Source organism: Dendropsophus ebraccatus, chromosome 5 (assembly GCF_027789765.1).
Source record: "Dendropsophus ebraccatus isolate aDenEbr1 chromosome 5, aDenEbr1.pat, whole genome shotgun sequence".
NCBI lineage: Eukaryota > Metazoa > Chordata > Amphibia > Anura > Hylidae > Dendropsophus > Dendropsophus ebraccatus.
Window position 1 is genome coordinate 125,282,127 of NC_091458.1, and position 13,255 is coordinate 125,295,381.

At 40.6% G+C, this 13,255-nt stretch overlaps 1 protein-coding gene across 1 annotated transcript in view; it reads left to right on the forward strand.

Annotated features, from left to right (window-relative positions):
- The window catches only part of RFFL (ring finger and FYVE like domain containing E3 ubiquitin protein ligase), a 29,849-nt gene extending 19,806 nt beyond the window's left edge, over positions 1-10,043 (forward strand). Inside the window, exons 3-7 of the mRNA XM_069971191.1 lie at positions 3,233-3,568; positions 6,033-6,116; positions 6,256-6,466; positions 7,325-7,342; positions 8,285-10,043. Coding sequence (XP_069827292.1) covers positions 3,233-3,568; positions 6,033-6,116; positions 6,256-6,466; positions 7,325-7,342; positions 8,285-8,463 — 828 coding nt within the window. The 3' untranslated portion in view covers positions 8,464-10,043. The remainder of the gene's footprint in view (positions 1-3,232; positions 3,569-6,032; positions 6,117-6,255; positions 6,467-7,324; positions 7,343-8,284) is intronic.
- The last annotated feature ends 3,212 nt before the right edge of the window (positions 10,044-13,255 follow it).

Genomic DNA, 13,255 nt, shown 5'->3' on the forward strand with positions numbered 1-13,255 from the left:
TCACGTCTGTGGATCCCGTCTCCTATAATCAGCTGGGCTGAGTGGCTAGAATGAGACCCTGACCGATCTACTTTTGACATGTCACAAGGTAGTTGTAATGACTGGAATGCATTAAAGAGAAAAACATGACAGCTTTCTTCCAGAAACAGCACCATACTTGTCCTCAGTTTGGGTGTGGGTTTTGTTGCTCAGTTCCATTGAAGTGGAATACCACACACAACCTGCGGGTGTGTAGCTAGATAACCTCTTTAAATCTAATTATACCAACTGGAATAATGCAGGCCTATGATAACAGGTCATAATTATCCAGTTTAGACTAATTTCACTGTGGTTTAAGCCCTTTCATTCTTGATGTTGCATGCATTTAAAGTGACACTGTCACCCCCTTTGTGCATTCTGACTTCTCTACACGGGTGTAAAAGGTAAATTTAGCGGTTTTCACACCTTATTTTATATCATACGTCATGGTGCTTGTTCAAGTAAAAAGTCATCTTTTATCAACTGCAGATTGAGTTAAGTGGGCGGGCCCTTGCCGGCCATTGGAACAGGCTGGCTGAAAGGTCTAGACCCCACCCCCTTTACGTCTGCCAACCAATGGGCGTCAAGGGGGCGGGGTCAACTGTGCCGTTGTGGGCGGGGCTAGGTGACACTAATGTCACGAGGCCACGCCCACTTAACACAATCTGCAGTTGATAAAAGGACACTTTTTACTTGAACAAGCACCATGACGTATGATATGAAATAAGGTATGAAAAACACTAAATTTACCATTTACACCTGTGTAAGGATGTCAGAATGCACAAAGGGGGTGACAGTGTCACTTTAAAGGCAAGATGTACTACATCCATCCTTGTCAGTGGGGAAAAAAAAGTGTCATTATAAAAAAACTTTTGACTTGTCATAAGTTTTGATATGTCCGGGTCTAAGGGTTCAGACCCGTAGCGATCGGGAGAGAGAGCGGGGAGAGAACCGCAGCTGCAGCACATCCCATCTCCACTTTGAGTTAAAAAATTAAACAAAAAAGTTGGGGTCCTACAGGAGCCCATTATAAGTCTGACTTTTTTTTTTAATTCAAAGCGGAGAGTACATGTGTTGTAGCGCATCTTCTCCCTGCTCGATCTCCTGATCAGTACAGGTCAGAACACTCAGACCTGGACTGATCAAGACTTTTGAGATGTCTCTATGACAGTGTGCCTCCTGACCTAACAGCTATCTAACAGTGTCAGTAGTTTGGAATGTACAGCTGACAAGATTCCTATAAAAGCAACTCTGTACCCACAATCTTTCCCCCCAAAACCACTTGTACCTTCAGATAGTTGCTTTTAATCCAAGATCTGTCCTGGGTTCCGTTCGGCAGGGGATGCAGTTATTGTCCTAAAAACAACTTTTAATCCGGCAGCGCTGTGTCTAACGGCCGGGGCTTACATTTGTTTATGCATTAGGCTGGCACACCCTCTCCGTCCTTCCTCCCCACCCTCCTCATCATTAGGAATGATCCAGGAACATTTACTGCTGTTTGAGCTTTGCACAGGTGTATTAACGATCCAGCCCATGTTCATTATACACACAGGTGGGGAATAGGAAGCAATCTGCCTGGAGCATTCCTAATTATGAGGAGGGTGGGGAGGAAGGACAGAGAGGGTGTGCCAGCCTAATGCATATACAAATGTAAGCCCCGGCCGTTAGACACAGCGCTGCAGGATTAGAGATGAGCAAACCTCAAGCATGCTCGAGTCCATCTGAACCCGAACTTTCGGCATTTGATTAGCGGTGGCTGCTAAAGTTGGATAAAGCCCTAAGGCTATGTGGAAAACATGGATATAGTCATTGGCTGTATCCATGTTTTCCAGGCAACCTTAGAGCTTTATCCAAGTTCAGCAGCCGCCACTAATCAAATGGCGATCGTTCGGGTTCGGATGGACTCGAACCCGAACCCGGTTCGCTTATCTCTATGCAGGATTAAAAGTTGTTTTATGACCATAACTGCATCCCCCCCAACGAAAGGACCCCAGGACAGATCTTGGATTAAAAACAGCTATCCGAAGGTAAAAGTGGTTTGGGGGGGACAGATTGTGGGTACAGAGTCACTTTAAGGGTGGGTTCACAAAGGACGACTCGCAGCGGAAATCTCGCTGCGAGATCCGCTACGAAGTAAGGTCCTGGCAGGTCCCTGTGAATACATACTCGCAGTGGTCTTAAAAACCGATGCGAGTACGTAAATCACCCGCACCCTTAATCGGCTCCCGCTGTCTGTATACATTACCTGCCTCCTTGCTGCACGGGGTCCCCGCTTCCTGCTCTGCTCCCCAGCCAAATGGGGCTGGGCAACACACTGATTGGCTGGCTGGGGCCAATGCAGCAAGGAGACAGCAATGTATACCGACAGCGGGAGCCGATTAAGGGGGTGGCTGAATTACATACTCTCAGCGGTCTGAAAGACTGCTGCGAGTATGTATTCACAGGGACTACTCAGGGCCTTACCTCGTAGTGGATCTCGCTGCAAAACTTGCAGCGAGATTTCCGCTGCAAGCCGTCCTGTGTGAACCCACCCTAAGCCATAACCAGGCAGGTCTGGTGGTGGATGCTTATCTCCCCTAAGAACAAAAGGGTAATGTTAAAAGTCCAACAGCTGATGCTTTTCTCCCACCATCTGTCACTGGGGACGTTGTGACATACACTTTAGCTGGTCAGTTTGCCTGGCTGATATTACTCTTTTATGTGTATGGCAACTTGCACGTCCTCCCAACATATATTGTATTTATAATAGGAATTCAGCCCCCATGCGCTCAATTCGTTTGGCCTAGAAACTGAAAACCCCTTTGTTTATAGAAAGATTTAGCTTTCAGGAAACAATGATCTGTGCTGCATCCCAAAGTATACAGCATTCACAACAGAAATACGTCTTTGTTTGCTTTGTGATCTGCTGACCCAACTTGTCACATCAACCCTGTATTGTCTAACCGTCAGACAAAGTGGTATCACTTTAACAATCAGGTTACTGTGTGTGCGGCTCCATCCTTGTTAAACAGTGCTCGGCTTTGACCTGGAGCTTGTAATTTTGTGGAGTTTTATATGCTTTGTTGTAGATACACTAAATGTAATTCTGTGCTCGCACATGTCCAGCTACTGCTCTGACTGCTTTGTTTAAAAAAATAATATATATATATATATATATATATATATATATAATATATTTTATGTATAGCTTATTTTACCCTAATGTCTTCCTTAGAACCCTTGCATGGATTGTAGAAATGACTTCTGCACCACATGTTTAACGCGATTAAATGACGGCCTACCTCTTTGTCAACTGTGCCGGAGGATACGCTCCACTTCCTTCACCCGAGAAGAGTTACTCAAACTCAAAGTAAAAGATCTTCGGGACTATTTATCAATGAGAGATGTGCCCACAGACTTGTGCCGAGAGAAAGAAGACCTGGTACAGCTTGTGCTGACTCTAAGACCTGATTCCTATCCAGATGTGACTAATGTTCCATTATTTTCATCACATCAGAGCAGCCAAATGACAGGTTCAAGTCAAATACACCCTGAACAGAGCATTCCAACAGTAAGTGGTCAGAGTGCTCGATATGGAGCTTATATCACATTAAAGTTATTCCACTGAATAACTTTTATATATTTTGCTGCCCATGTTGAGACTAACAATTCATTCCATACTTGTTATTATCTATTCAGTCTCCTTCCCCCAGTTTTGAGCTGCTGCTTTCTGCTGAAGACAGAAAGAACTGTGTGCAAGCTTTTCTCTCCCCTTCCTTCTAAGATAGCTGACAAACAAGTCCCTGAATGGCTGTATCTGCAATTTTGTAGCTTCTTTGTAATGCTGGGAGGGTTATTCTGAGGTCAAGTTGTTGATAAACTCAATGTGATTAAGGGCCCTATTCCACCGGACGATTATCGTTCAGGTTATCGCTAAATCGTTCGAATCCAAACGATAATAGTTCGGTTGAAATGCAGTTAACGATTAACGACCAAACGAGAAATTGTTGATTGCTTTATAAGACCTGGACCTATTTTTATCGTTGCTCGTTCGCAAAACGTTCGCATTGAATAATTATTCGTAATTATTCGTAACGTTTATCGTTCCATGGAAATCAGTGAACGTTTTCAGGTCTTTTGCAATAGCGGTCGTTTGTTAATCGTTAATGATTATGCGAATGATAATTATCCGGTGGAATAGGGCCCTAACCCTCCCAGCATTACAAAGTTGCAGATGAGTTCTTGTTTACATCAGCCGTCTTGGAAGGGGGAGAAGAGGCAGAGAGAAAAGCTCACACATAGAGTTTTGTGCCTTCAGCAGAAAGCAGCGGCTCAAAACTGGGAGAAGGAAACTGAATGGATAATAAGTATAGAAGGAATTTAGTCTCACCATGGGTAGCAACATATGAAAAGTTATGTTTATGAGGAATACCCCTTTAAACATGATGTACTCAGAAGGCCTCTGGTTATGTTTTCAACTATTAGCTGTTTAGTTTTCTATTCAGTGATCACTTTCCCAGTTGAAATCAATACAATGCATGTTTTGAGACAGACATTCACTTTTCCAACTAGTTTATGAAGGTGACGGTCTGCTGAGTATTTAGGTATTTTTAATGCTCTGAAAGCCCCTTTAGTGTTATCTTAAAGGAATTTGTTGGGAAAAACGGACTGATCAGTGGCGTGTTGACAGCCAGTCAGCTATGTGGTGCCTGAACTCTACACACTGAACAAAGTTTGTCTCCGTTCACTGTGTAACTGCATCTCAGCAACCATTCCAGTGAATAGGAGCTGAGCTGCAGTCACAGCTCACCACCACTACACAGTTAACAAACAATTTCTGTTTACTTTTCTACAGCTGATTGGTGTTGGCACCCCGCAGATCAGTCCATTTTGCTTGGAAACCCCCTTTCAATTATTAAAAAGTAACTGTGACATAATTTCATCTAGCATGGACATTGTGCAAAACCTTCAACTAAAAAATTGTGCAAAACCTTCAACTAAAAAAACTATTTTGCGTTATAAGGTACAGAATGTCTTATTGAACCATCTGTTCCAACCCTTCTTAGCATGAATTATTATACATTGGGATTCCTGAAATGTAATGTGGAACTGAAAGGAATCAGTTCCCCTCTATAGAATCTGTTCCCATTGTGGGTTTTTCTTCATTATTTGGTATTTGGGTAATTAGAATGGAAATTCTTCATGTAGTAATGATGTGAGTGGATTGCTTCGAGAAACAGTCAAGTAAAATAGTTTCCAAAATGTGTCCATTTTACCTTTTTAGAGAATTACAGACTCCAATATATATGGATTTTTAAAAGTGGTTGCTTGCTCTTAGTGGAATAGGGATTTTTTTCCTCAGTCTATTGGCTGAGTATAATATGCTCAACTTAACATGACTCTGTACCCACAATCTGCCCCCTCAAACCGCTCATACTGTCACATAGCTGCTTTTAATCCAAGATCTGTCCTGGGGTCCAGCAGGTGATGCAGTTATTGTCCTAAAAATCAACTTTTATACTTGCAGCCCTGTGTCAGATTGGCAAGGCCTATAGTGTCTGCGCCCTAGGCTTGCACCGCTTCCCTGCCCTCTTCATCATTGCCCTCCCCTCGCCAGGATTTCTTCTAATCACCACTTGTCTAAGCGATGCACATGTGCTAGATAGTTAAGGCACATTTGCAGTGTTCAGACAAGTGATGAATAGGAGAAATCCTGCCTAAGGGCATTCCTAATGATGAAGAGGCGGGGAAGCGGTGAAAGCCTAGGGCACAGACACTCTAGGGCACGCCAATTTGACACAGGGCTGCAAGTTTAAAAGTTGTTTTTAGGACTATAACTGCATCACCTGCCGAACGGACCCCAGGACAGATCTTGGATTAAAATCAGGTGTCCAAAGGTACAAGAAGCTTGGGGGGGAAGATTATGGGTACAGAGTCGCTTAAAGTTTATACTCTATAACAGCCCTATCAGTCTGTAAGTGCGTAGTAGGACCATACATGTAGGTAATAATTTCCCCATTTGTTCCCTCATATAGACAAATCAAGACACCTCAACTCCAGAAGAAAGGCCACAAGTAGTGACAAATGACCAACCTGAAGAAGAAGAAGATGATGAGGAGGTAGTAGTGTGTTTCTAAGCGCAATCGTGTTACTGCATACATGTAATTGCATGCAGTACAAACGGATAAGTGGGTATTTAAGTGATAAAACCAATGGTGGATGACGCTACTTAGTGATTCTCTCTCTTATATCTCATAGTCTACAGACTCTGAGGAGATACTTGTGCCTGGAAGGAGAGCCTCGCTGTCAGACATCAGCAACTTGGATGACATTGAAACCTTGTCAGTGCGTCAGCTAAAAGAGATTTTAGCCAGAAACTTTGTAAACTATAAGGGTTGCTGTGAAAAGTGGGAACTGATGGAACGGGTAACTAGATTATACCAGGACCAAAAGGAACTTCAACAAAAAGGTACAACTCCTGTTAACTTCAATGAGAGTTAAAATTGCATATGAAAGCAGTCTGTTTTTGGCTTCCTGATTTTATCTTTTTTGTTGATGGGTAAACCCCCTTAAAATGAATGTATCTTTTAAGGGGTATTTCACTCAAATTAAAGTTGTAATATGTTGCTGTTCTTAGGAAGAATATAACTAACAGCCTATTCCCACCTTTCTGCGCTCCCCCCATTGTCATCTTCGGATCCCCGGCTGAATAATTCTGTCTCCACAGCCAGCTAAGCCAATCACTGTCCGTGACGCTGTCCATCTTGGTCAGAGATTGGCTGAGCAGGCCGTCACTGCCAAACAAATCCATTCAGCCGGCAGATTTTCTGATGACACATTCCCTTTGTTTGTTTGCAATTAGCTAAACGAGTACTTCTCAATTCCAGTCTAGGGTGGGGGACAGCTAATCTTGTACAACCTTTCAATAGCAGTTTAATAATCTCTGAGTAGTTACTCTGCATTCGTAGTCAGATAATGGCAATACATTTGCTGTGTAATTATCCATATATATATATATAATCTCATGGTGCTACTTTCTGTCTAATTTCAGCTTATTATCTACATCTGTTATTTCACTGATTGCATGACTCAATACAGTAATTTTCCCATTTATAATGGTATCATGACACATAATAGCATGCCATGAGCCTTAATGCTACTTACTCATCTTATCTGCCTTTCCGAACTGTATATTCTGCAGGGGATTTTTAAATTATAACTTGTCGTTTCCAAACTTCAAACAACAGCTTTACTTTGAAGTAAGAATCCTGCTAGTTGTGTAATATTTGTTTACTTTCTCTTTTTTTTTTTTTTTACATATATTTAGTTACCATGGGAGAAGAAGGTAAGAACCCAGCCATACCTATCCTGCATTGTCATTGTCACCTTTTGAACTAACTGCATGCCCTAGTGAAAAGGATTAGACAGGGCACTTGTGTGTCATGCCTAGCTGTATCATATGGCTGCCGAGGTGCTGAGCCGTCAGGACACTAAATTCAGGTCATGCACAGGCTTGTATTTAACTAAGATTAAAGGGACAGAGAGATTCACTTAAGCTGACATTGATTGTGCAAAGTTTTTATAACTATACCCTTCATCTACCGTTAAGCATTATTGACGCCCATGAATATAAGGTACACCATGTAAAATATCTTCTGAAATTAAGTTATGTGAAACTGCCTAGATATATATAAAAACTAGTTTTGATAAAGAAAAGCACACCTTTTAAAAAAAAATAAATAAATATATTTATTTATCAGGAAAAAAAGGGGCATAGCTAAAGAGGGTTGTCCGGGATAGACACACAATTGAGGATACTGAGGGGGACATGACGGTAATGTATACCTTACCTGTCCCACTCCGCTGCTTCCCAGACCGCCTGCTCTCGGCTGCTGTTGGCGTTTCCACTACATGGAATGGACCTGAAAAGAGAACTCCCCCTTTTCCTTTTAAATGCGTCCTTCATTTATAATTTTGTTCCTGGCTTCATATTCAGTAATTACAAGCAAAAGCCCGAATGTGTGAACACAGCCCTATGGTTGTGTTTAGACAGCCGTTTATGCCAAGACAAGCTGTTCTAAGGTTATCCAATCTAGTTTTAGTGCAGCTCAGTGCAATTTATTATCAGCTTATTGTGGCTGAGAAGAGGTGATAATTCTCATAATCACTAGCACAGTTTATCATTTGAAGGGTCATATTTTAGAATCTGTTCCTTTAGAGATCCTGCTGGTTCTTAATGTTCTTTCTTCTTTTGTGAAGTAATGTTGGCTGCTTGTTGTCTTTATAGGCAAGTTTGGCCCTGCCTGCGATGAAAACGTCTGCAGGGTCTGCATGGATTCCCCCATCGACTGTGTACTTCTGGAATGTGGTCACATGGTGACCTGCACAAAGTGCGGCAAGCGCATGAGCGAATGTCCTATCTGCCGACAGTATGTAGTGAGGGCTGTACATGTCTTCAGATCCTGACTCGGCAGCCGTGGTTGAATTAGAATGTAGCATATATCCTATCAATCATCAATACTGGATGAAAGAAACGTTCATGAAGTACCAACTTTTGGGATATTTTTCTTTTTAGAATGTTTTTCTTCCTGCATTTCATTGTTACCTGGAAGTTCTGTGTCCAGTTTATGGTACAAGCTATATGCAACTCCCGATTTTCGACAGAGTGCCTTGACACTATTGCCTTAGCCATTTTGCTATTGGCGGAGCTTTTTTTACAAAGATAGCGTAGGTTTTTATGGCTAAAGAATATTTTTAAAAGACCAAAGTTAAATATAAATGCTCTTAAATGAAGAATTGGCCCATTTGTGACGTTATGTTTTTGGATACAAAATGTTACCAGAGCTGCATTAAGCTTAGACTTTCCCTTTTAATAAGGAAGTACTTGCTGATAAGAGTCTAATCGTCTTTTGATGACTTTTACCTTCTCCATGAACTGCGTGATGCTGAAGTGTTTCTTTTTCGGAATTGTGAAGCCAAGCACACTTACCACTTGTGGTGCTTTATGATATCAGTTTTGGATATTTCCTTCAAGAACTGAATCAAAAACACTATTCAATGGTAAGACCTTCCATACAGTGGACCCAACAGCTGATGAATCCTTACCTTCCTGTCTTATGCTGCTTTATGTGAATTGTTAAGGATGTTTCTTTGCTAAGCACAAATATAGGAAGAAATAATTTTTAAACAGATGCAATTTTTTTTTTAATTGTTAAAACTGATGATATTGTGAATAGATCTTAAGAATGTACACTGATTTGCAGAAGCCGTAATGTGCCTTTGTACCCAGTATAATAATGCTCAGCCTTGTGATTGGTAACCAGTTGCCCTCTTAATGGCCTAAGTGAGGGGGAAACATTGGGAACTGTAAAATGAGAGGACTGCATTATAATACAAACATTTCCTAATCTCATACACCAAGCTAATGTCTTCTCTGAAAGCTCATATTGAGTGTAATGTTGAATAGGCATGCTTAGTGAATAGACACACACAGCTACAGTCCTGTCTCAATCACATTTACATATGAGTGGTAGAGATGTAGTGTATGTGACTTTTTTTTTAATGAATGGCCTATAAATATCAGAGTAGCAGGGGGTGCCAGAATTACCACAGACAGATATCATAGGACAGGCCATCAGTTAAATAACCCTTTTGATCCATTGTGCTGACTAGGGCTATACAGGTTGCAAACCCTGGTCAGTAACATTGAAGCGTGTTTGATCAGTATTAGGTTGGACAATGGGCCTCATCTTTAAATAGTCTTACATTGGCCTACCTGTATGGAGAAGCATAATGCAGGAAGCACAATTTTATTTTTAATACCGAGATGAGCCAATGACTTTGATGTTTTCAGCTGCTACCTGTCCTGTGAGCCCCATTAAATTGGCTTAACCATGTAACTGGACTAATAGGTGCTATGCCTGTTCTACAACAGCCCACTGTGCCTCTCACCACTTAAAAAGCTTTATCATGTTCAGAGTTTCTTAATTTTACTCCGGGCTGTGGGGTATTTTTGTACTGAGGAGTTCTGCTTTTTTTTCTTTTTTTCTTTTTTGAAAATAAAGTTATGTGATTTGTTAGTTTTGTATTTTTTTTTTTTTAAGGAACATGAATTTTCTGTTATCTCTCACGTATGAGCACAGCTTCACCCTTGCACTGCATTACCCCTGTAATACAGCATTAGAGGGTCTTGGAAAATAAGTAGGTGGTGGTCCCAACACTCCAGAATTAAAATTTCAAAAACTTATTGCATGAGACATGTGTTGGTTTTTTGTCAGCCTCTACATGAGCTCTCTTTTTATCCATTTTGATATGTAATAGAAAGTGTTCGAAATTTTTATTCTGAAAAGCTGAGACTACCACCTACCTCTTTTCCATTGCTGAATGGGCATGAGACCAACACCGGACCCGTGCACTTTGGTTTTTGGCTTTAGTTTCAAATCTTTGGCAGATAATCTGTGTAAATGGACCCTTACTTATTAATGAATATCAAATCTATATCTTTTAAGGGCAGCAAATAATTATGACAAGGTTTTCCTGGCCTAGCTTCTCAGGAGTATCTACTGGGACGATACTGATTGATTGCCGATAGAGCGATACAGCAATGCCATTTATCTGGTTGCTGATCTCTCCACACTGATCCACTTACTCTGTGAATGAGGAAGAACATGACGAAAACGTTTTTCTAGGAGTGTGCTTCAGCCGCTAGCCCCGCTACAACTAGCTTTCAGCATTCTACACAAGTTTCAAGTGACGTCAGTTCTTAGTAGGAACAGGTAGGTCCAAGAGGTCCTACATGTTTCGGCAAGATCAATCTCCTTTGTCAGTCATCCATCCTAATTCGTCAGGATATCCTGAATGGGATGTATTATCTACCTAATTGTTTGAAATTCACTACCTACTGGCAGTAATCTTATTCACTCACTTTGTGGAGGTAATGTTGTCAGGGTATGTGGCATAATTATTTGTTCCTTGTACAGTGGTAATATTGGTGATCAGGGCTGGCTTAGATATCGGTCGCACAGAGTGGTATTTGGTTGGGTGAGTAATCTACATACTACCCTCATTTGCTGCACCCAAATCGGTTTGAAAACATAATGTCATTAATCTGATATCAATACATCACTGAAGTCATCGATCTGACATCTTGGATCTCATGTTATTCTTGGACATTACTGCTGACAATTTTTTTATGACAATGCTGATGTCATTGATCTGATGACATAATTACTGATTATATCGGTTTGATGACATCTACGACACAGGTCAAGTTATCATCCATCTAATATCACTGACGACATCATCGATAACTTCACCATGGCCAATGACATCAGTAACGTCAATCTGATGACATCATTGAGTCACAGATGACAATCTAATGGCTGATGAGAGACAGATATCAACGACATCATTATGTCATTAGTGTTAAATCAATCGGTTATAACATCAACGATGGCAGTCAACTAAGGGTCCTTTACACAGAAAGATTATCTGACAGATTAATGGATTTGAAAGAGGAGAAATCTCAGGCTTTCCTTTATAACTTTTTTTTTTTTTTTTTTTAGTCTGTTTCTGGCTTTGGCTTCAAATCTTTGGCAGATAATCTGTCAGATAATCTTTCTGTGTAAATGGACCTAAGTCACCATCAATCAGATGATATAGTCGATATCAATGATGATATCATTAAATCTGACAACATCAATGAAATTAAATATAATCTGTCTGACATCGATCATATCATCAAACCAATAAAGAAGTCAGTGATAATCAATGTAATATCAATCTGATGACATTACTGATGTTATCAATCTGAAGACATCTATATTGTTGATATTGAACTGGTGATAAGGTCATTATTGATTTGATGCCATAATCAACATCTGATAACATTTTCAATTACATCATCGAGAACATCACGTGACATTATCGATCTCATGACAACATCACTGATTACATCAATCTCATGTCATTATCGATGACTTCACTGCTAATGCCATTTTTTTATTATGATTTTATTGTCAATATGCTATCATAAATGACATTATCAATCTGATGATGACAGATTACATCACTGATGACATGAATAATATCAATCTGATGACAATTACATCAATGATGTCAGTCATCTGATAACATGGATAACACCACTAATGACATTGATTTGATTGCATAATTAAAACATATTACATGATTGATGACATCACCCAATAAATCAATCTGAAGACATCAACTACATCACCAATCTGATAACATTGATGACGAGGGCATAGATAATGTCACTATCGTTTTGATGACATCATTGATTACCGATGACATAAATGACGTTATCATCGATCGGACAACATGATCAACTTCATCCCTGATGACATCACCAATGTCATGACATCGAATATGTAATTGATTTGATTGTCATTCAATCTGATGACGACATCACTGGTGACATCGGTTTGATGATAATCAAATGACAATCTCACCATTGATCTGACATCAGACAACATCATAGATGACATTGAACTAGTGATATAATAAATGAAGTCACTTATTACATCAGTTTGATTACATCAATGATTGATAACATCGATAAGCAGTGATGACATCATAGGAAACCTCCATCATACTGAGTACAAGATGCTGGTAATATCGGAGTTTTGTACCAGGAAAAACAATAGCTCAGACCATTGAAGAGATTCAGATTTCTTGCGTGCACATATATACTATTTGGTCATTAGTATGTAAAAACCTGACCAACTCTCCCTACATCAGCTCACTGCACCTACCAATTGAAACCTATATTAAAAAGGTCCCCTTTTTGCCTCCCCGCATTCACACTTTCCGTGTTCCGCCTGTAACAGATTCCCCCTCCCCTCCGGGCAGCATCTATGATAACATGCTGAGAGCAGGGGAACTGTAGAAAACATACGTGCCACGCTGCAATGAAGCAGCCACGTGGCACGGTCATTACAGCATGGCACATGTTCATACAGTTCCCCCGCTCCCAGCATCTTATCACAGATGCTGCCCGGGCAGAGAAACTCTGTTACAGGCATTCCACGTCCGCGTTCTGTGTGGAAAACGGAACGTGTAAATGCAACCTTTACATTTCATCATAAAGTTGTTCAGTAGGACTGAGGTCATGGCTCCGAGCAGTCAGACAAGTTCTCCCACACCAAACACACTCACCCATTATGGACCATGATGCTTGATTCTTGTAGAAACTGGAAAAAAAAAAAAGTTTCCAGTGGTAACGAAAATATACCTC